Raw genomic sequence first — 22,678 nt, forward strand, 5'->3', positions numbered from 1 at the left:
AGTAACAGTTGAGTTAATCGATTAACACTTACTCAGTTAATCGATTAACACTTACTCAATTAATCGATTAACTGTTATTGCTGCTGTCTTGTTTTCATGGTGACTTTGTTCTCCATTAAACAATGTAGTTTTCAATTAAAGCAATATTGGTATAGAATTTTTTTTATATAAGATCAAGACAGAATCTTGTTTTGGATTAATGGGAAGTGCAACAATTTGGTGGAGGGTATATTCTATCAGTAGCAGCAGGGGGTGATTTTTAATTGTATTATTAAGACATGTAGCTATGTTTAGTTTATTCTATCGGTAGCTATTTTTAATTGTAGAAATTAAATTGGAAGATCATTTTCATATAAGGACCAATTAAAAGATGATCATTGAAGAGACTACGTAAATCAAGGCTTCATTCACTTATCTTCTACGTCACACGTGATTTAAAATAGAACGCAGGATTCATGGTAACAAAAGAATATTCTTGGAAGGCAAACCTAATATAGTAATAGGTGCGTGCATCATGCACCAGGTGTAAATAGAGATCTCCATAAAAGTAAAACGCAATATTCTAAACTATATATAAATATGAATAAAGGAGATAAGTTAATTTAGTTCAAATTTAACAAAGAGGAAAAAAATGCAATTATTGATTGTTCAAGAAAAAATAATACAAATAAATGATGAATTGATTCTTTATAAATTTTTATACTGACAATACATGAATATTATAACAAATTCACTCACAATAAATTAAAATATTTTTATATCTTATATTTCATTTCTATACCTATATACATTTAAAAAATATCTAAATGACAACATAAATTTTCATTTTGATTGTGAAAATAATATTAGTCTATTGCTTATCTCATGCACATTATTATTTAATTATTAAATTAGTCCAAACCCTACATTCACAAATTTAGATGACCATAACAGTAGGAATATCCTCATGGGATAATCAAGACATTGGCATCCCACAATAAGATTCTCATGGGATAGTTATACATTGAATGGGAGATGTTATTGGTTGAAGCGAGCTTCGTTAAAGGTGTAAGAAAATGTAATGTTTGTTTTATCGAGCACTATTGATTTCTTTCCATTATAATTTAACAATGTTCTATAAACAGACGTTGTTGAGTGTGATTTCTGATATAATGAGTAACATTTTCTTCTTCAAGGGAATAGTCTGAAATTTTAGTTGAAAAAACAATAGATCACCCAACAGATTTGGTTTCTAAACCCATAAAATCCTTCAATTGAGGTGAAGAACATGGTTTATATATCTCTATAATCAAATGGAGAATTGAATTGTAGCGTCAAATAGCTTTTCTACACATAGGTTTTATTCCATGTATATTCTATTACAAAACCGCAGACCAAAGTCTAGTAAGATTTAAGAATATACTCGTTCACAATGCAACCTTCAATCACGGAAAACATGCACTATTTATATATTATGATGACCTAACTTTTCCTTTAATAATTGGCCAGCACTTGGTTTTATAAACAAAAGTATTCATATATGAAAAAAGAATTAAAAGGTTCATAAGCTATTTTATAATCCGCTTATTAAATTAATTCTGAGCTAAGCATCATGAATTAGTTGGCATAGAGCAATGTGAAGGATCCAGAATTATCTTATTCGAGAATTAAATAATCAACATCCAGAGTGGAAGGAAAAATCAAACTATATAAATTGATGGTAGAGTTTGGAGGCTTGTTGGGGCGGTTTAAGCGTTAAGTTTTTGAGGAAATCACCCACTATTTTCAAAGAAAAAGGATGATATTATATTCCCTATCATCCTAGGTGGCAAGAACTATACATCTACTCATACGTTGCTCAACTACTAATAAAGGGTTTTGGTCAAGTTACATAAGGTCCTGTAAGATTATCGTGATAATTAAAAAGTCAAAAATTCGATTCTTATGAGCGACGCCAATTAAGAAAAGATAATAATATTGATGGTACCTAAAAAAATTTCTTTTTAACTACGTCAAGATAGTTAGATAATATAGTAATACACCTACTTTTGTCTATCATCTCGTCATTTCTAACTCCAACGTATAAGACAGGCAATTTGCAAGTTAAAGTGGAGAAGCTAATTCCATTTGTTTTTATAGGTAGTTTAGTAAGTTAAATAGGGTTTCTTTATCTGAAGGTAGTGGGGAAAATTATTTACAACTTTTCTCTTTCGCCTTTTATATTTATCAAATATGATTTTTTCCATGGCCAACCGATAAATTTTGCTTTTAGGGTTTAAGGAAATTTTGTTTTATGGTAATTTCCATAAATAAGTGTAATTTTAATAAGTTAACAGTTTTTAATTTATAAATGAAATGTTTTAAGGCAAACTTTTAAAAATTGACCTGAAGATTTATAAGAAATTGAAACACTATATAAGGAAAAACACATGATGTTTCCTAAATCATTAATTATTAAGTATGAGGTCCTGGATCAATCTTGGATTTATGTGTGTGTTTTTGTTTAACAAATTCTTTAAAAAGAAAATTCAAATATCATGAAAACAAGTAGTACTTCTATTAACAAATTATTTAAACATTAAAGTTAAAGATATAATTAAATAGTTCAACGTCCACTCTATAGAAAAGAAATTAAAACTAGAGTAACGAAGATCGAGAAGATTGGAGGAATATAAGAAAAGCTAATAACAAAAGTAATGTTGAGAGGGGTTTCCTATTTGACTTATCTATTGGATGGAAGAAGGGTTTGAGAAAATAAAAAATACAAATAAAATCACCCTACTGTTGAAGCTTATGCATGAGATTACCTCATGCAGCATGGCTAGGTTGCAACTTGCAAGGACCAATGAATGTTTCAACCAAAAGATGACTTGGAAGACAGGGTACTAAACGTGCTTAGATTATTCTTAGGAACCTTCCAAGAAGATAGAGATACACACAAGGAGAGATATAGTGTTATTTACGTGATCAAGTTTATAAGTACACACAAGGAATAACGTTCTTTACGTGATCATATATGTTCTTTGAAATGCAAGAAACATGAGTCCTTTTGGAATTATTGCAGATGATCTTAAGAAAATGCCAAATTCCACCTGACACATTATTTGTCATTGCACTCCACAAAGTTCTGTCTTTAAAGGGTCATACAGCAGTTTCATTATCTTCTCTGCCTTTGGTTTTGGAACAAGGCAAAAAACTTTGTTGTCATTACACTCGTGTGCTGTGCCAGCTCAAAGATCTCAAGAATAATCATGCATATCACAAAATGATGAATAATCACTCTTTATGCCCCTAAATGGAGAAAGAGATCAAATGTCCTTATTTTTGTCTTATTTTTCTACCCGGTCTAATGAAAAAGTAATATTTTATTAAAATAAATTTTAAAAACATTTAATAACTTATCTCGTTTCACGTGTCATAAGATGATCAAAAGTTGGAGAAATTTTTTTTGTTCTAGAGGGGACTTTGAGAATTTCTTTAACATTTTATTCATTATTATGTATGAGAGTCTCTAAGACAAATTTTCCTATATTTACAATGACATGTCTTCAAAACAAGTACTTTTGCTTGCTAATGATGGGTTATGGATGAGTATCTGTTGTCTCCAACTTTGTCTCTAACAATGTTCCTAACCAATCATAATGAAATAAAATTGATAAAGTTATCAATATTTAATTTTTGTAACTGACGTGACATAATACACACCACTTTCTTGTAATATTTTAAAAATAAATCCTAGTTTAATTTTATAGAAAAATATGTATTCTCATTAAAAAATCACTAAAATACATGATTGACCAGATTATTGTGGACAGCTTGCAAGCTTCATTATTTGTCATACGTGGAAAGGGGTTAGGACATTAGATATAGTCCAAGAAATAAATTAATTATTTGCACCAGTCATATCCTCCTCCTATATTTTAAGAATGAAATCATTACAAGAGTGGCTATTTTATGGAAAAAACTTTGTATACATAATCACAATCTCATGTTTCTGACACAGTAGAGACATCCAAGAAGGTGCACTGTACATTGGACACAATAGCATTGTAGCAACAAATATTATTTCAAATCATGTCACATACTAATAATAATAAAACAATATAAAAAATAATTAATATTTAATTTTTTTAATTGATATAACATGTTTGTATTGGTTCATATAAAATTTAAGACATGATTTAGGCTAAAAGATCTTTGTATACATAAGTAGAACAGTCAAATTTATATTTCACCAATGATTAGCCAGCTTGGAGAAGTCAATTATTGACTTGTTGATTTGTGTATTTCATGCATTAAAAATTGAAGTTATATTTGTAATATAAACTTTCTATACTTTTAATTCCTTTAAGAATAACTGATTTCAACTCAGTTTGATCAATTTGAGTAGAGGCATGATTAATTGAATTCCATGATCAAATTCTCAGATTTTGCACAATTCCATAATTGCTGCAGCATTATCGAATCTTATCTTCAGCTGCACCAACTCTGAAATGCTTGTCTTCAATAATGAACATAGGATTCTAAGAAATAAATTGAATACAAACATTACTAACAAAACCTTTGAGAAAATTTTCAATTTTCTAACAATAGATTGAAAGTTCTATATTACATCATTTGAACATGTAATTCAAACTTAACCTTTTCTCTATTTCTGTCCAATCAAATACAATATTCTCATCATGTTGTTTCTTGTTTCAAATCACATTCCATATCTTCATGAACTAGACAGAGTAGAGAAACAACTTTCTGATCTGTTAAGGCCAGAACCACCAATTTCTATATGAATCTTAGTTGGTGTAGCTGGTGTGGACCTTACTCTAGGTGAATTATCCAAACTCCTCCTAAGAATTTGCCTCATAGCTGATATCAAATGCATTGTTGGGTTTGTAGGAGGTCCTGAAGTTTTGAACTTTTGGAAAAAGTTCATGTGCCTATTCAATGCTTCTTCTGTGCCAATAAACCTTTCAGACCTTACAATCTCATCCTCAACAGCTTCAGCACATAAGCCACAAACCCATTTTCCATGGTATCTTTCTCTGATTCTTTCTATGTAGGCTGGTGTGCACTCTTCTGTTAGGCCACAGCAGTCACAGATTGCAAATTCAACTTCATTCTGTGCAACTAGTATGCTGCTAGTTGCTGATGATTGAGTTTCTGGTGCCGAAATCGCCATCTGATCACTGATCATTGTTGCAGACATTTCCAATGCACCCTGTGAACAAAGAGATAAACAATCAATACCAAACAAGTTAATATCACTTTATACTAGTTTCTGTTTGGATGCAAAGAAAAAAATCACAAAAAAAACATTCAAGGATATGCCTCAAAAGACTAATGGTTTTCACATGATCAATAGTAATTGCTTATCACATGAACAAATCATAGTAACATCAACAATTAAGCATTTTTCTCACTATAATTGACTACACAAATCAAATACAATATGTTATTTAGTAAATCATATTATAGACAACCCTTTGAAACAAACTGTTTCAGTATATCAATTAAGGAAAAACTATTTTAAGAAAAACACTCCTCCCATTTGGAATTTATACTAGAGATTGTTGCTGAGCACAAAAAAGCATGGAACTTTATATGAATAATACAAAAAAGTGCACCATAAATCTTAAGTCTAGTATGAACAAACAAATTCAACATGAAATTTGATTAGAGAATTACCAGCAGAAGCAGATAAAAATGAACCAAAATAAGAGATTGGTTTTTATTTCTGCTTGATGGGTTTTCTTCTCTTCTTATCTCTCTTTCTCCCACTCTCCTTCCTCAAATTTTTCTTCCTCGGTTAACAAAATCTCATACATGAAAACCATTTCAGAGGAACCTTAGTCCTAAAAAAAACTTCTCCTTTTCCTTTCCTCAATCTCCTTTCAAGAATTAAACAAAGTGTTTTTGTTTTTTGTTTCTGAAAGTAGATAACTTTGAAGAAAACAAAAAGAGAGACATTGGTTTTATTTCTCAATGGATCCTGCCTGTACTCAACTATATATGAATGAATAGTGAGAGAGAGTTGTAGTTAGATACAGAACTCCAATGATTGATACTTTAAGGAGGTGGACAATGTCATAATCCACATCAGCCAAGTTTTTGCTTCAATGTGTTAATGTTTGGCCATTGATGATTGGATTGCCAGCTAAGCATTATATTTTAGGAAAAACTTGTAAGAAAACATATCCAATGATATTTTGAAATAAATATGTTTTGGTTTTTTTGTTGATATCCAAAATAATTATCTATGAAATAAATATGTTTTGATATCCAAGATATTTTAAATTTATCTATTATTAAAATTTTATTAATTGTCTCTACGTACATATTTAAAGTTTGTTCTTCTGCTGGATTATCTTAGCCAATGTGTGTTGTTTGGACTTTGAGCACCAATAATATTTTTTCTTATTTATGAAGCAAAGCAATACCTTGGTGACATGTGTGAGGAAGGTACAACTTGCACGATTTATTATTCATATAAATTAGCCTCCTGCTGATTTGAATTTATAGTTTTATTATAAGTCTCATAATTAGCTAGTTAGTAGGTATAGCTACCAGATTTGGTTGAATAAATAGATAGAGTGGTGGTAACATAGTGTTCACATTTTGTGAAACTAGGCATGTTGTAATGTTAGGTAGAGGAGAGATTACCAAAACAAGTGGCCATTAGATCAATATCATCATGACATTTTTTTGTTGCTTATGAACTTTTTACTAGATAATCATGATTTAATAAATGATGCCACACTTTTAAATTAATTGATGTTGAATTGTATACTTCTCCAGGGAAGAGATTTTTTCTTCTAGATATATGGTATGATGGTAGTTATTTCCATTTTAAAAAATAATTCTTATCAACTTTTATTCATATTTATATGTGGTTTTTAGGTGATTTAATAAAAAGGAATCATACATAAACTAAAGAGTAAATTACACTGATATCCTTCTAGATATATTACCCTGAGTTTTAGCGAAATTATATAAATCACTCCTCATTTTTTTACACGTACACAAACCCCCATATTTTTTATACTTTCATTACATTGACTACTCCTACATGAAAAATAAGTGTAATATCTTAAACAAAAAATGTGATAAATGCAATTAAGTTAAACAAAACATAATATATTATAGAGACAAGTCTAAATAATACACAAATCAATGTATCTTTATTATTTTTGGTTACAGAATGCATCAAAAATTATAAAGAGATATTGTTTAAACCGCTCTTGTAATATATCATAACGAACCAAAAATAATAAAGATACATTGATTTGTATATTATTTGGACTTGTTTCCATAATATATCATGTTTTATTTAACTTAATTGCATTTATCACATTTTTTGGTTTAAAAGATTATACTTATTTCTCATACAGGGGTGATCAATATAATGAAAGTATAAAAAATAAGGGGTTTGTGTAGGTGTAAATAAATGAAGGATGTTTTATGTAATTTCGCTAAAACTCAGAAGATGTCAGTGTAACTTACTCTAAACTAAAATAGGGGGAGATGACACAGAATTATTCTTATATACTGTCGCAAATATTCTCAATATTCTCCTTCCATGTATAAAGTATCTAGGGAGTTGTTCTTAATCTAAATTAAGTGTGATAAAGCTAAAGTTCAAGTTGTTAGAGAGCAAAATAGTGAAGAAAGCAATGAATGAGAGTGAAGAATAGGAGAGAAAACAGAGAAGAAGTTTTTGCATAAGAATTGGAGAAAGTATGATACTTTTATTGCCTTTTCTTAATCACCATACAATCCCATTTATACAAGTTTTCATATTTGGCTAACTAACATTAACTACCTAACAATAATAGAAACTTTTAACTACCAACTTAACTTCCTAACTATTTGATTAGCCTTTCAACACCCTTCCTTAATCAAAGAGTTACAATTCAGCAAATACACTTACAAAACTAAGAGTTCTCAATTCTGTTTGATACTACATACATTCAACATATTCCTTAACTTCTTAAGCCTTTCATGCTTCAAGCCTTTTGTCAACACATTAACAATCTGGTTTTCTGTGGCACAATGAATCAACTTCACCTTCTCTTTTTCAACCTTATCTCTTAGAAAGTGAAATCTTGTCTCAATATGTTTGCACCTTCCATGACTAACCGGATTCTTGGCTAGATTTATAGTTGATTTGTTATTCACTCTTAGCTCAAACTTACCAATTTCACCATACTTCAATTCTGATATCAGAGATGTTAGCCACAAGCCTTGACATGCAGCATTGCAGACTACAATGTACTCTGCTTCACAAGTGGAAAGAGCCACTACATCCTGTTTCTTATAACTCCAAGATATAGGGGCACCAAAGATGGAGAACACATACCCAGAGGTGCTCTTTCTATCCTCTTTATCTCCACACCAATCTGAGTCTGAATAGCCAATGAAACATGATTCAATTTTTGCTTTCTGATTCGGGAAAAGGATGCTAAGGTGCAGAGTTCCTTTTAAGTATCTCAATATTCTCTTAGCTGCTATCATATGTGATTGCTTTGGATTGGCCATCTGTCTGCTAATCACTCCTACACCATAGCTTATCTTAGGTCTATTATGGCATATAAACCTGAGACAACCTACAATCTGCCTGTATAGAATTGGATCAGTTGAGTTTTCTATTTCTGCATCATTTGTACTCAACTTTCCTTCAACTGGTACTGCTACTAGTTTGCAATCATTCATGTGAAATCTCTTCAATACATTTGCAATGTATTTTATTTTATGCCAATGTTGTTAAAACCGTACCGGTTATCAAACTGGTCAGGGTGCTGGTATAGTGATATAGTGGTTCAACCGGTGGTTCAGTAATTAAACTGTATGCCGGTTAAACCGGACATACCTTCTTATATTTATATATATATATAAACCTATAACAATATTTTTTTCCAAATAGGTAGATACTCAAATTTATAATTCATATTCATAATCTACTCAAAATTCACATAAACAAACAACTTTAAGTTTTTAACAAATTCAAAGTCTAAATTACAAAACATATATCAATCCAAAAGTGTCACTTAACAACGACAAAATATAAATAAATGACACAAGTTCACAACGCACTCTACAAAACAAATAAATTTGGAGTTTTAACATTTAACACCAAGGAGTCAAAGTTGTCTCATATCGAGATTATATTTTTGTACCAAATCCTATCTTCAGACAGTACTCCAAGATTACACAAATGTCACTGAGATACACACAAATGTTAGGAACCAAAAGGTGTAATCTAAGTATACCTTGGAAGCATGTGCCTTGAAGTGTTGAAGAAATGTTGGAAACATGGGTCACATTGTAATGGGTTTTTAAGTTTTTAAATTTAAAAAAAAATATGTATAAATCGGCCGGTTTAGTCAAATACTGACTGGTTCATCGATTTTGACCGGTTTTGATACTTGATCAGTTCAATATATGTATTGTACCAGTTAGGGGTCCGATTCACCGGTTTTCCAGTCGAACCGACCGATACGATACAGTTTTTATATCATTGCTTGATGCATTATAATTCCTGCCTTAGTTTTCAGAAATTCTAATCCTAAAAAATAAGCCACTTCACCTAAGTCTATCATTTCAAACTCAAACTTGAGTTCTTCTTTCACCTTCAAGATCTCAACTTCACTATTCTCTGTGATAACCAAGTCATCCACATGTAAGCATAGCAAGACTGTTTCTCCTGAAGTTGTTAGGTTCACATAAACACCATGCTCAACTTTGCATTTGGTGAAGCCAATGGATTTCATAAAGGAGTCAATCCTTTTGTTCCAAGCTCTTGGTGCTTGTTTCAAATCGTAGAGAGCCTTATTCAATCTCAATACCTTGGTTCTATCTTCAATTACATCAAAACCAGGAGGTTGGGTAATGTAGACTTCTTCTTCAAGAGTTCCATTAAGGAAGGCACTCTTGACATCAAGTTGCCATAATTTCCATCTAAACCAGTTTGCTAGGGCCACAATTAACCTCACTATTTCAAATCTTGCTACAGGTGCAAAGACATATGTGTAGTCAAATCCCTCATTTTGCATAAAACCCTTAGCAATTAATCTTGCCTTATTCTTTGAGATGCTTCCATATGGTCTTAGCTTAACCTTATATACACATTTTACTGGTATAGGTAGCTTTCCTTCTAGCAGGTTGGCTACTTCCCAAGTATCATTCCTTTCAATAGCCAAAAGCTCTTCCTGCATTGCGCTGAACCAAACATCTTCCTCCATGGCTTATTGGAAAGTGATTGGTTTAGTTTCTCCCATTAGTGACAAATGGATTAGATCTCCTTCTTCAGTGATTGCATCATCAGGGAACAATTCATACTCATTGAGTCTCTTTGGTGGTTGTCTTATCCTTGTAGGTCTAGTTGTAGTAGCATTAGTAACAGTTTGTCTTGGAGCAGACTCAACTTCATCTGGTACATCATGTTCATCTGGTGTTGGGATCAGATGGATTGTCTTCTTTTGTTCAATTATTCTGAGAAGGTCTGTCCAGGAACTTATTTCCTCAAAGTGAACATCTCTGTTGAACACAACTTGATTTGTAGTTGGATTCAAAAACTTGTATGATCATGTTGGATGATATCCAACAAAGATCATCAATTCACTTTTATCATCCAATTTCTTCCTTATCTAATCCAGTATGTGCTTGTAGCACATTGACCCAAACACCTTCAGATGCTTCACTGATGGTCTTCACCCTGTCCAAACTTCTTCAGGAACTTGATCATTCAGGCTCTGAGTTGGACATATGTTTAGTACATAGGTAGCTATAGAAACTACTTCACCTCATAGGTAATGAGGTAGACCCTTGCACTTGAGCATACACCTTACCATATTCATCACAATCATGTTCCTTCTTTCAACAACTCCATTGTGTTGAGGTGTGTATGGAGCTATTATCTCATGAACAATGCCTTGGTCTAAGTAGAAATTCTCAAATTCTCTTGATGTGAATTCATCTCCTCCATCAGTTCTGATAATCTTCAAGTTCTTTCCTGATTGTTTTTCAGTCATTGTCTTAAACCTCCTCAGACTCTCAAACATTTCACTTTTGGCTTTAATGAGTTATATCCTTATTTTCCTACTAAAGTCATCAATGAAGTTGACAAAGTATTTGTTCTATCCTAGTGATGGAACTTTGGGGCCACACACATCTGAGTAGACTATATGCAACAGGTCATTTGCCCTTCCTTGAGTATGGTTGCTGAAAGAGGTTCTGGTTTGTTTACCAGGTATACAACTATCATATGTTGGCAATTGAGTCTTAATTTCAGGTAATCCAGTGACCAAATTTCGTTTGTTTAACAATTTAAGGTCTCTGAAATTAAGATGTCCATACCTCAAGTGTCACAACCATGGCTCATCTTCATTGACCTCTGCTTTCAGGCATTCAGAATTCACTGCTCCTAGTTTTACCTGAAATGTTCTGTTGTTTGACAAGGATGCACTGATGACTCTTCTTTTCAAGTTGTCATATATCACCATCCATCCATTGCGCAACTCCATACTCTGTCCTTTTTCATGTAGTTGGCCTATGCTGATGAGGTTTGTTTTCAGATTAGGTACAAACAACACATCTCTAATTAAGGCTTTCTTGCCATCTTGCATTGTCAAAGGGATGTCTCTTGTACCTTCTACTATCATCACCCTATTGTCTGTGAATTTCACCTTGCTTCTTCTGGTTAAATCAAAGTTTATCAACCACTCCTTTTGTCCAGTTATATGGTTAGAACATCCTAAATCAAGATACCAAGTATTAGTTTCATTCTTCATGCTACTGGTTGTCATCATCAGTTGCACTGCTTCATCATTAGACATTTCATTCTCCTCTTTAACAAGATTTGCCTCAGAATCTTGTTTTCCTTGATACTTGTTTTTGTTTGGTGCTTAACACTCAGAGGAAAAGTGACCAAGTTTGTAATAATTGAACAATCTGACCTTCTTTTTGTCAATTCTTCTTTTCCAACCTTTTGATTGTTTATTGTTACTCCTTCTATTTGACTATTCTTGCTCATCAGCCAATCTTATTGAGTCTCTTTTCGAATCTGACCATTTCCCTTGATTCTTGTTAAAGTTCTTCACATAGAAGTTTCCTTTTCTTGCTCCTGTTTGTCTTTGAAGAGCCTGGTGTGAAGGCCTAACAACCATTCTCTCATTTATCCTCTATTCATGAGCTTCAAGGGATCCTTGAAGTTCTTCAATTTTCATCTTCTCAACTCTGCCTGATTCTTCAATAGCTATCACTACATGGTCGAATTTGGGAGTTATTGTCCTCAAAATCTTCTCAACAATTGCAACATCCTCCATCTTTTCACCACAAGACTTCATTGCATTTGTGTGAGTTATGATTTTTGTGAAGAAATCAACCATTCTTTCACTTTCTTCCATTTGCATAAGCTCATATTGCCTCCTCATTGTTTGCAAACGAATTTTCTTTAATTGTCCAGCACTAGTATAGTGTTTTTCCAACACATCCCAAGCTTCCTTTGCATTTGCAGATCCTACAATCTTCTCAAAGTGAGCATTGTCCATAGCTTGGTGAAGAAGACAAATTGCCTTACAATCTCTTTTCTTATTCTGTTTGTGAGCATTCCTTTGTGCTTCAGTGGCATTTTCTTCCAAGATTCGTAGCCCTTCCTCAACAATATCAACTACATCTTGATAGCCAAAGATGACTTTCATCTGGATGTTCCACCTTGTCCAATTCTTGCAATATAATATGGGCAGATTCGTTGCATAATTGTCGATTATTTGAGCCACGATTGCAGCGGAATTCGTTGGATCTTTCTTTGTTGCTCTTGATACCAGATGTTAGAGCAAAATAGTGACGAAAACAATGAATGAGTGTGAAGAATAGGAGAGAAAACATAGAAGAAGTTGTTGCGTAAGAATTGGAGAAAATATGATATTTTTATTGCCTTTTCTTAATCACCATACAATCCCATTTATACAAGTTTCCATATTTGGCTAACTAACATCAATCACATAACAATAATAGAAACTTTTAATTACCAACCTAACTTCCTAACTATTTGATTAACCTTTCAACACAAGTAGATATGCATGCACACATGTAATAATATTTTTCACTTTTCATTTAACAGAAAATGAATTTTACTTATGAAATGGTATAGTGGTACCTTATTACATGTAGTAATTGTGGGTTTACATAATAGCAGCACTATAGCAATAGAATATTGCATCATGTGGAATACACAAGATAAAATAGGTGCATATAAATCATTGTAAAGAGCATAATTACTGTTTTCATCAGAAAATAGTAATTGGGTATGTTTCTATTAGTTGGAAGATGATCATTTCATTTGAGTAGCATAAGAGGTAACTACAATATATAGGAAGATTAATGCGTCAAACATTTGAAAACTAATTATTCTGAAATCAAAAAAGATTTTTTTCCCACTATATATGTACACGTTTGATTTCGGTCAACTAAAACAAATTGGCTTGTGGTTTTCCAACATATTATGTAGATGGTAACGACATGAAATGTAGTTTGTAGTGGTTGATATAATTGATTAAAGATAATTAATTTAATTGCATATCATCATGCCTTATGATACCACCCTTATCACGTGTAAGCTTTAAATTATTGATTGATCGCATGGAAGTGAAAGAGATTAAACCAAATGATTATAAATTATTTTATACTTTCACCATTATGGGGTATGCTTCAGATGTCAATTATGGTTTCCTTTTGTTTCTCTTCAATTATGAATAGTATTCTTATTTATTTATTGTTTATTATTGTTATTATTATTACTCATTTATCAAGAAGACATGTCAAGATTGTATACAAAGGTTAAAGCTCAATTAATTAATTAATTAATAACAAAATCATTTTATAATATTAAAATACATCATGAATATAATCTTTTTTATAGAATAAGGAAGTAAAAAAGAAAACAGCAAGCTAATTAAGGAAGGAACAAAATTGTGTAAATAGGGATCACACTTTTGGGATAGCATATTTCTTCCCCTACAAAGATGAGGATATTCTAGAGGTAGAACTTGTAATTGATATAGTAAAGAATTTTTGTTAAAAATATTATTATTAAGCTTTTATAAAAGTGGTAGATCGAAAAGGGTAAAGATAGGAAGAAAACAAACATTTTCTAGCGCCCACAAAGTAACAGGTCGATCCTTTATGAAAAGATTATTGTAGGACATGATGAAGTTCTTTATGCTTTAACACTTTCCCCTTCTATTGTTTAGGACTTTTCCTCTTCAATAACGTTTAGCCAAAGATGAATAGAAAAGGAGGAACTAGAGTTTCTGGTTTTTGTTTTTTATCTCACAATTTGGGGTGTGAAAGAATAATATATGGTTGTATTATTAGTATTTTCTAGTGCCCTAATGAAGAATTTGGGTAATACTTTTAATAAAGGAGCGATATATTTAGATAATGTTGCTAGAAGTAACAACAATAAAAACCATTCACTAGCTTGCTAGTAAAGTAAGCAAGTAAAGATGTATTTAAATTGCTTTTAATTAACTAAATCCAGATGAGACTTCAATTCACTTTAACTAATCAATGATGAATAGACACACTTACATACTCACTTTATTTTTTGATAGGTAAATGAGTTCACCCACATAATATTATAGCATTTAATTAACATAAGATGATGTTCTAAACCAGGTTATGGGTGATATACATGATTCAATTCAGATTGATGGTAAGTGTAGTTCAAGTTAGAGTTTGAAGAGGAGTGTATGTGACTAGATTCATATCGAGCAGGTCAACTCGTTATTTAAGGTGTTATGGACTAGGCTACAGATCGAGCCATAGCTTTTGCCCAAGTTTTGTACCAGTCTATGTATTATTTATTTTTTATTGGTCAGAATAGTAAAACATAAATTAAATATTTATCAATTTTACATTTTCTATTTAATAAAAAACAAGATGTACATGAAGTGATATATATCTTAGAACAAAAGATGTATTCCTGTTCTTAAGTGCCTATTGATACAAGATGAAAGGAGAACACTAGTTCTTTCAAAAGGGATGAGATAAAATGCACAAGAACACAAGTTTGAATAATTTGTGAGTGGTTCTGATTAGATATAGAAACTTTCTAGAATGTATATGATTAGCCTTTTTGTATTGACATGTGTAAATGATGATGGATTGGCAACGAAATCTTCTACTTTGGCGAAAAAGACAATCCTTTGTTATTGTGTTTTTCAATGATAGTAAGATATGTGTTAAAGTTGCTATACTTGTTATATGTTTCATTAGGATTATTAGTAAATTGTGATACATATTTTCTTTTTATTGGAAAAGAGCACTATAACACCTTCACACTTTTTTTTTATTTCCACTGGTATCCTCGTACCGGAGGCAATCCTGTCCGAGCTGGGAACATCCACAGGTACGTGGGGCTAACTCTTCCAGCAGACATTTTTCTCATCCACAAGACTCGAACCCAATACTTGCTTAAGGGGAATCAAGCATGTACCACTTGAACCAACACCCGTTGGTACACTTTAACACTTTTGAGTCAGCATCTAAATTTTCTCCTCTTAATATCCCGCACTCATATAGACAAAAAAACTAGGATTCAACTAAATTGTGGGTAACAATGATGGGTTATGCTTTTGACCACTATTATTTATCTGCCTATATAATTAACACATATTTAAATGCAACGAACATGTTGTTTAAGATTCAACTAAATTTGCGATTACATCATATAATTAAATGGTGATTGAGTAGAATATTACTCAAATTAAAAATATAACCACTTTGTGGTTTAATCGGTTCAATTGACTTATTACACATTTTTAAAGTTATTATAAGTATAAAGGGCAGGTTTCATATAAGGTTGTATATTTTGCATGGGTGGTAATAGATTCTGTTTAATCACATCAAGTAATTGATAAGTTGTTTTCTATTTATAAAATCAATTTAAGGCACCCAAAATAAAGTGATGTTCACTTTTCACTGTACCTGTCAATTATAACAATTTAGTAGTAGTACTTTTCCATAATGAAGTAGTGATGATTGATTTATTCTGGTTGACATTAAATGGTGTTCATCTTATGAGGTCCACTTAATCAAACATTGCAAGGCGTGTATGTTGAATAGCATACATCATTACCTTGTTGATTAAACAACCATTCAAAGGTGAGCTCATTATCCTAATGATCTCTTCGATCTTTCAACATTGAGTGTCATAGAAATGTACATCTCGATCTAACTATATTATTGAAGTTATTGAGTATGCTAAAAACATCGCATCATAGTTATATGATTCTCTCATTTAACTTTTATAACAAATTCGAGATACTACCTATTATGTTCATTAGAAAATGTCATACAATAATAGGATAAAAAGTAACTAACCCTGTATCTAAATGAGTCAGTTACTGCATACCTGCTAAATATGGACCCTTCCCACCAAACTCAATATAAATACTAAAGCAATTCTAAAAGAATTAGGTGCAATGAAACATGGAGTACAGCAAACATTTAATTGATATAGATATTGACTCAAAATCATTTCATCAGATTACAATGAATAAGTTTAACCTTTTTCTTTTACTAGTCAATTTACCATCATTATTATTATTTACAACCATTTACATATTTTCCCCTTCCAACATCAATGACAAAAGCATCTAGTGATTAGTTGGTTCCATTTGGTCATCAGAATTACCATCACTGCAGCATAACACAAAAACTGCTGTTCCTATGGGACTTGGTTCCAAGGTCAATGGGACTAAAAAACTCCCTAGTATAGTACTAACATAAAAACCTAGTTTTGAATATTATTTTGCCTATAACATTACTTGTGTTCTATGATCCTCAGCAGATTCTTCCTCCAGTTCTTTAATTAGACTTTCAATCTGCTTTCTGTAAACTGGCATGAAGTGATCACTGATCATGGTCTGTGAAAGTCTAATTTTACTGTATAGAGACCTCGGCGTAAGGAAAATACCAATCTTAGTCTCATCTGGCTCGCTACTGTCCGAACTTGTTGAGGATGAACTACTATCATTCTCATGCTCATCAGCATCAGAGTGGAATGTAACAATGTGCATTATCTTTCCAGCAGGGAAAAATCTATGAACTTCTTTCATTTCCGGCGCAGAGCTCTGGGTTTGCCCATCAGTTACCTCTGCTATGGCTGCTTCTTCTTCTTCCCTTATCTCCTCAACCTCGCCGTCAGGTCTGTCAAACAGTTCGTGCTCCAGTCGTTGCCACAATTCCACTTCACTCATCTGATCCTCATACCTGTCATGGTCCGTCATGTGCTCGCTGTCATTGTGACCAACAACATTCCCCTCAGCGTCTGAAGCCCTTTCGTTGGCACGTTCAATTTCAGAAGACCACTCTTCCACGGATGAAGATACAGGAAGTTTCATGTTCTTTGCATTAACTCCTTTCTTAGGAGAACAAATAAGTTGATCAGAACTCTCTTCATTGACAGAGGATGATGAAGATCTAGGGGAACCATTTTCACCTTTGGTGTTTGAACGAGAACCCACAGCTCGGCGACGGGGTCCCATGCATGACCAAGAGGACAGGTTAAGGTTTGGACGTGCCCATGCTGCCTGGGCCATACTCTTGGCCCTCTTCATCACAACCTACAATTGTTCAAAATGCAGACCGTGAACTAGAAACAAATTGAAGATAGTTATCAAATAAATATGAAGCATACTGCATTAAAGCAGAGCAAGATTTAACACCTCAACCTCTAACCTTAACAAAGAACTAACAAGAATAAAACTTAACCCTTCAAGTTATATTTGTGAACAAATATTATTTAAACTATTGATTAATGGATTGGAACACTCAGAAATGTTTTGCTCAGCACACGAAAGACAACCAAAAAAGAGCACACTTTTTTTGAGCTCCAACAGTGGATCGTCTAATGTGTCCAGATTTTGAAACAAAATTGTTGTACATAACTTGTACACAAGGGAATAAATCTATATAACAGGAGGGAAAAGTACCTGGGTACCATTAGAAACTGGCTGTAAAATTGCACCAGCCCCAGCAACTTTTGCTCTAGCTGTGGCGATGGATGGGAGGCGAGAACCCAATGCTGAAGCAGAACGATAGACAGTACTGAGTATTCTTGTTTGCTCAATTTGATTCCTCAAGTCATTTATCCATGCTGATGCTGTCACCTGAAAATTGAAGAAAAAATAACTTTAACACATGATGCAGAATAGTTAAAATGAAACATATGATCCACAAATTTAATAAAGTCAGGTGCACTACGACTTTATGTTAAAGACTGACATCATTGGTGAGCAAGAACATTATGACTGCTTCCTAAAATATTCTACAACTTCCTTTAGTACAAAGTTTTGTTAATTGTAAAATCTTAACCCTAATAAAAAGCCTTTCCCATAGATTGTGGGTGGAAGTTGATAGGAACCAGCATCACCAGATCTCAAATATCAAGTATCGACCAAAAAATCAAGGTTACAAAAATATTTCCCTATACAAGATGCATAATTGTTTCTTTAAAACTTAAGGATCACTACCTCAGAACGCAAATCATCTATAGAAGCAGCTGAGAATGTAGGCACCAAATCAGCTCCATTTATAACAGAAGTAATAAAACCATTGCCTGACTCTGCCAACTCCCATGTCATACAAGCAGCTACATGAGTAACAGGAAGTCAGTATAAAGCTGCACCAATTAAGGAACAGAGATTCACGGTGTATAAAAGTCCCAACGTGTCCCAGGATACTACTAAAGCATCACTTAAACTTCAATAGAAAATTTCAAATTAGTTTCAAGAATATTAGCTTTTGCAACTATATCAAAAACCAAACCTGGAGCAAATGTAACACATGTAGTCATAGACAATTCTTTTTGCTCTCGTAATATATACGTCAGGAGTGCTGCTGTGCCTCCACCCAAGGAATGCCCTACAATCTACGTAAAAGACCTTTAAAAAGTAATCCACAAAAACCAGAGAGACACCATACTAAACATTTGAAGCTCACGATTCAATATAGATTGACAAAAGCCAGAAAAGAGAAAATAATAGTCACATCATATTTAAAAACTGAATGATTTCACGAACTGAGAAAACAACTTCTGTTGTCAAACAATAGAATCACCAATTCTCTTATATGATTAACAACATTATTTTTTTAAGAAAAATATATATCATTGTCTAACCAGAAAGTGTGTATTGAAAGGATTGTTTAGTCAGAAGAGCTGGGCACATCATGAAAGGAAATATCAATACCTTGACCTCATAGTCAGGGTGGTGGCGAAGTGCTTCAAGGAGACAAGGAGTTGCAAGCTTTGCAATCCATCGAGCGGCTGCAACCATTCCACAATGTGCATAACCTAAAACCAACTCACTAACTCCCCCCTGATAAACTACACTATGATGAAAAGGTATCACAGTTCCGGTGACAGCTGTTAAAGTATCCTTGATGCTATGTGTACCACGAATCAATAACAGAAAGCATCCCATGTTGTGATCAACCATTATTGTAAAAGCTGGTTTCAAAATCTGAATGAAAAATGAAGAGACAAGTTTACACATTTTATTTCTACCAAATGAAATACAACAAATGGTATGGAAGCAAGTATTATTTATTCATCTATTCATCTTAGTCATGGGCACCTCTTAGATCCCCTGTCCTCCCACAATAAAAGGTTCAGAAAAGTAAAGGAAAACCCCTCATAGAGTCAATTTCCACCCTTCAATCCCAATTTCTTCTGTCTAAGACAACATCATCCACCACTTCAGCTTTCCATCCTTCCTCAAAAGAAAAAGTACATAAAATACAAGGGTACCGTATCGATATTGAATTATTATCAACAGACTTACTCCTGCTTTTGGTTCTTGAAAGAGAACATTTTCTTCAGTGTAGCCAGTTTCTTCCAGAAATAATGGAAAGGGCTTCTTCGAAAAATGCCAGCAAAGTGTCAACAAGTTCAAGAGATACTTCAGTTCAGCAATAATGTCAGATCCTTTCAGTTGTGAACTGTCCTTACCAGCAAAGACACTGTCAACATGATAGTTTCCCTGCAAAGCATATGCCAGAAACTTTAACATTTAAAATATTGATGTTAAACTTACACTAAAAAAAGCTAAAACAAAAAGGGAAGCATGTCAAAATATAAAATATAAAGCCATTTTGAAGGTCAAATACAAAGCTAATGTTCTGTGAATATCAATAGTTTAGTAACTTGGGGTTCATTTGGATTACACTGAAAGATATTGATTTTAGAATTTTTGATTTGTTGGGTATTATATTGTATAATTACATTTGTAGTAGGATTTAGGGGTATTTTTAGAAAATCACAAGGTCCCAACTTGTTACATTTGAATTCTTTTTATTGGAACTGCTTGTATGGCCTTTTTGGAAAACTACTAGGTCCCATCTTAAAAAAATCTCCACTTAAAAAGCTAATCCTGAGTCCCAACTTACTTCACGTAAAATTACTGCAAGAAATGACTTTGGACAGGTTCTACTGATTTTAGAGGGTTAAAATCTAAAACAAACATAACACTGCCATCCAAACTTACGTATTTAAAAGACAGATATGTGATTATATGCTTAAAATTTAAACCAACACAACCTACATGCATAAAGGTAGCAGATGAAATGCAACAGTTCAGGCTAAAAAACAAAGATTTTGTCTTCCAAGGACGTCATGAAATTGATCTATCTTTAAAAATCGATTAATATATAATTTAAATCAAAAGAAATATATAATGTTGGATGGACCATGTGAAATATCTCATGGTTCAAGTTCAATAGAGGATTCATTTTGGAGAAAATAGTCTATTCTCCAAGCTATCTTAGTCACCTTACTCTCCTAGAAATTAGAAACAGCAAGTATATCATGTAAATCATAAAATCCAAAAAACAATCTAATATGACAGTTTGAGCATAATAATGTTTAACAGCAGAAGCTATTAAGTTGCAAATTATAAACTCAATCCACTGCTGTGAGGTTGAGAGTTAAGACAATGATTAAAAAAATTAAGTTGCTCATAATATGTAAGGATAACTTCAGAGATAATATAAGTTATAATACTGTTCTCCAAACATTGGATTATTTTCTTCAGAGACCATAAATTTTTTATTGAGATGGCAAGCATTAAATTGGCCTTCCAATCATTCAATGAAGGTTCTGCCTTAAAAACAAGCACCTACTTTTTCCTAATTCTGTATCCTACTTAGTAAAGACATAACCAGGACCACAAACAAAAAAGCAAAGTCCCCATTTATCATTTACCTGTCTCTTCAGAAGAAAGCTTATACCAAATGCCAAATCTCCGAGGGGCCATTTCCCAAGTGTTTCTGAGTAGGTGAACCTAAGAGTCTCTGACAATGTTGAAATTGTCTCCGACCATGTAGCAGGGGCTTGGATTAATCTATGAGAAACACGGTCAATACCTAAAGGCACATTCGTGGGCGCATCGCTGATATGTTCATCATCACCGATCGTGCGAGACTGCAGCTTCCTATTAATTGTGTAGTACAAAAGAGCAGCTGCACCGGCTGCAGTAGCCATGGTTGCAGTTGCCATGATTTTACTCTCCCTATAATAACAATCCCGTTTTTAAAAAAATTAGAAATGGTTCATAACAAAAAAAAATGTAATACAATTTCCCATATAAGCCAACTTCAAAATTTTCATTTTCCATTCTATCAGAGTGAACCATTCCAACCCAAAAAATCAAAATGGGTTTTTTTCTTCAACAACTAGAGTTTAAATTACGATGAGCAAAAATCACCCACATATAAATTGATGTCAACTTTTTTAGATTTTCAGGATTATTCAGAAGGGAAATCCATTGGATGGGTTACATTCGAACAATTTCAATTTCAGCTAGCTACGGAACTCGACTTTGAACATCTATTAATTCGACTAATCAAATTGGGAAAAACTGAAAACCAATGATCAGTTAAATTAATTGAACAAAATAATTAGGTCTAATTAAATTAATTGAACAAAATAATTAGGTCTAATTCAATTAATTGAGCAAAATAATTAGGAAAAAATCAAAGAAACCTGAAGAACATGAAGAAAAACCGAAACCCAAAAACCCTGAAATTCCAATTGAGAAGACGATAAAATATGAAGGAGAAATGAACAAACCTTAAGAACGTGATTTTAGAGGGAATTGAAATGATGAATCATAAACAGTTGGTTATGAATTGTATTACAGAATATGGTTATAATCGTGAAGCATATAATCTAACTCCTTCGACCTAGTTTGTTTCTTTGTTTGTTCTGTTCGAAAGAATTAATGTTTTGGTTGAATTTCTGGAGGAAGCAATAACAAAAAAGTTATGTTTTTAATGTTTCTTAACATTTTTATGGTTTACACGTGGCGGATAAAGATGGAGTTTGTATAAGGTGACCGAAACCACTAGAAATGAAGACTAAGAACAAGGACCTGAAATGAGACATTGTATTTTAATAAAATCCGTATGGATATAGTGGGGTATGTTTATGTGATTACTTCTAATATATGAAATTATTCTACTACAAATTTCAACTTTTAAATTTTTTTATAGTTTAATTTGGTGGTGTATGCACTTTCATACTCTGAAGCAATACTATTTTCATTGGCTAATTTGTATGTGATACAAATTGTCCAAAAGTAATTCTCCTAAAAGGTTTTTTCAATTCTTAAATCACTAAAGAGATAGTCATGATTCTAGTTAT

At 32.7% G+C, this 22,678-nt stretch overlaps 3 protein-coding genes across 4 annotated transcripts; all 3 read right to left on the minus strand.

Moving 5' to 3' along the window:
- LOC109359146 lies at nt 4,515-6,001 on the minus strand. The gene is made up of 2 exons (XM_019603701.1): nt 5,662-6,001; nt 4,515-5,194 (listed from the first exon to the last, which is right to left on the minus strand). The coding sequence occupies exon 2, from the start codon at nt 5,180-5,182 to the stop codon at nt 4,697-4,699; it is 486 nt and encodes a 161-aa protein (XP_019459246.1). The 5' UTR covers nt 5,183-5,194; nt 5,662-6,001; the 3' UTR covers nt 4,515-4,696.
- On the minus strand, nt 10,218-11,003 carry LOC109359651. The gene is made up of 2 exons (XM_019604349.1): nt 10,816-11,003; nt 10,218-10,509 (listed from the first exon to the last, which is right to left on the minus strand). Exons 1-2 carry the CDS (start codon nt 11,001-11,003, stop codon nt 10,218-10,220), a joined length of 480 nt encoding a protein of 159 aa, XP_019459894.1.
- On the minus strand, nt 16,471-22,393 carry LOC109361012. Of its 2 annotated transcripts, XR_002109248.1 has the most exons (9): nt 22,106-22,393; nt 21,239-21,545; nt 19,821-20,018; nt 19,227-19,499; nt 18,805-18,907; nt 18,510-18,628; nt 17,970-18,146; nt 16,719-17,600; nt 16,471-16,631 (listed from the first exon to the last, which is right to left on the minus strand). XR_002109248.1 is itself a non-coding variant. In XM_019606284.1 (8 exons), the coding sequence occupies exons 2-8, from the start codon at nt 21,530-21,532 to the stop codon at nt 16,791-16,793; spliced, it is 1,974 nt and encodes a 657-aa protein (XP_019461829.1). In that variant the 5' UTR covers nt 21,533-21,545; nt 22,106-22,393; the 3' UTR covers nt 16,471-16,790. The 2 variants fall into 2 exon arrangements, 1 of the variants encoding a protein (XP_019461829.1); XM_019606284.1 differs by having other exon boundaries at nt 16,471-17,600.

Source organism: Lupinus angustifolius, chromosome LG11 (genome assembly GCF_001865875.1).
Source record: "Lupinus angustifolius cultivar Tanjil chromosome LG11, LupAngTanjil_v1.0, whole genome shotgun sequence".
Lineage (NCBI taxonomy): Eukaryota > Viridiplantae > Streptophyta > Magnoliopsida > Fabales > Fabaceae > Lupinus > Lupinus angustifolius.

Coding starts and splice junctions, on each gene's coding strand:
- LOC109359146 (XM_019603701.1), bottom strand. CDS start 5,182: ATGTCTGCAACAATGATCAGTGATCAGATGGCGATTTCGGCACCAGAA.
- LOC109359651 (XM_019604349.1), bottom strand. CDS start 11,003: ATGACTGAAAAACAATCAGGAAAGAACTTGAAGATTATCAGAACTGAT. Junction 10,510..10,815: donor ATTGTGATGAATATGGTAAG/GTGTATGCTCAA, acceptor TGTGTTCAACAG/AGATGTTCACTTTGAGGAAA.
- LOC109361012 (XM_019606284.1), bottom strand. CDS start 21,532: ATGGCAACTGCAACCATGGCTACTGCAGCCGGTGCAGCTGCTCTTTTG. Junction 18,629..18,804: donor ATGTGTTACATTTGCTCCAG/GTTTGGTTTTTG, acceptor TTACTCATGTAG/CTGCTTGTATGACATGGGAG. Junction 17,601..17,969: donor CAGTTTCTAATGGTACCCAG/GTACTTTTCCCT, acceptor GAACAATTGTAG/GTTGTGATGAAGAGGGCCAA.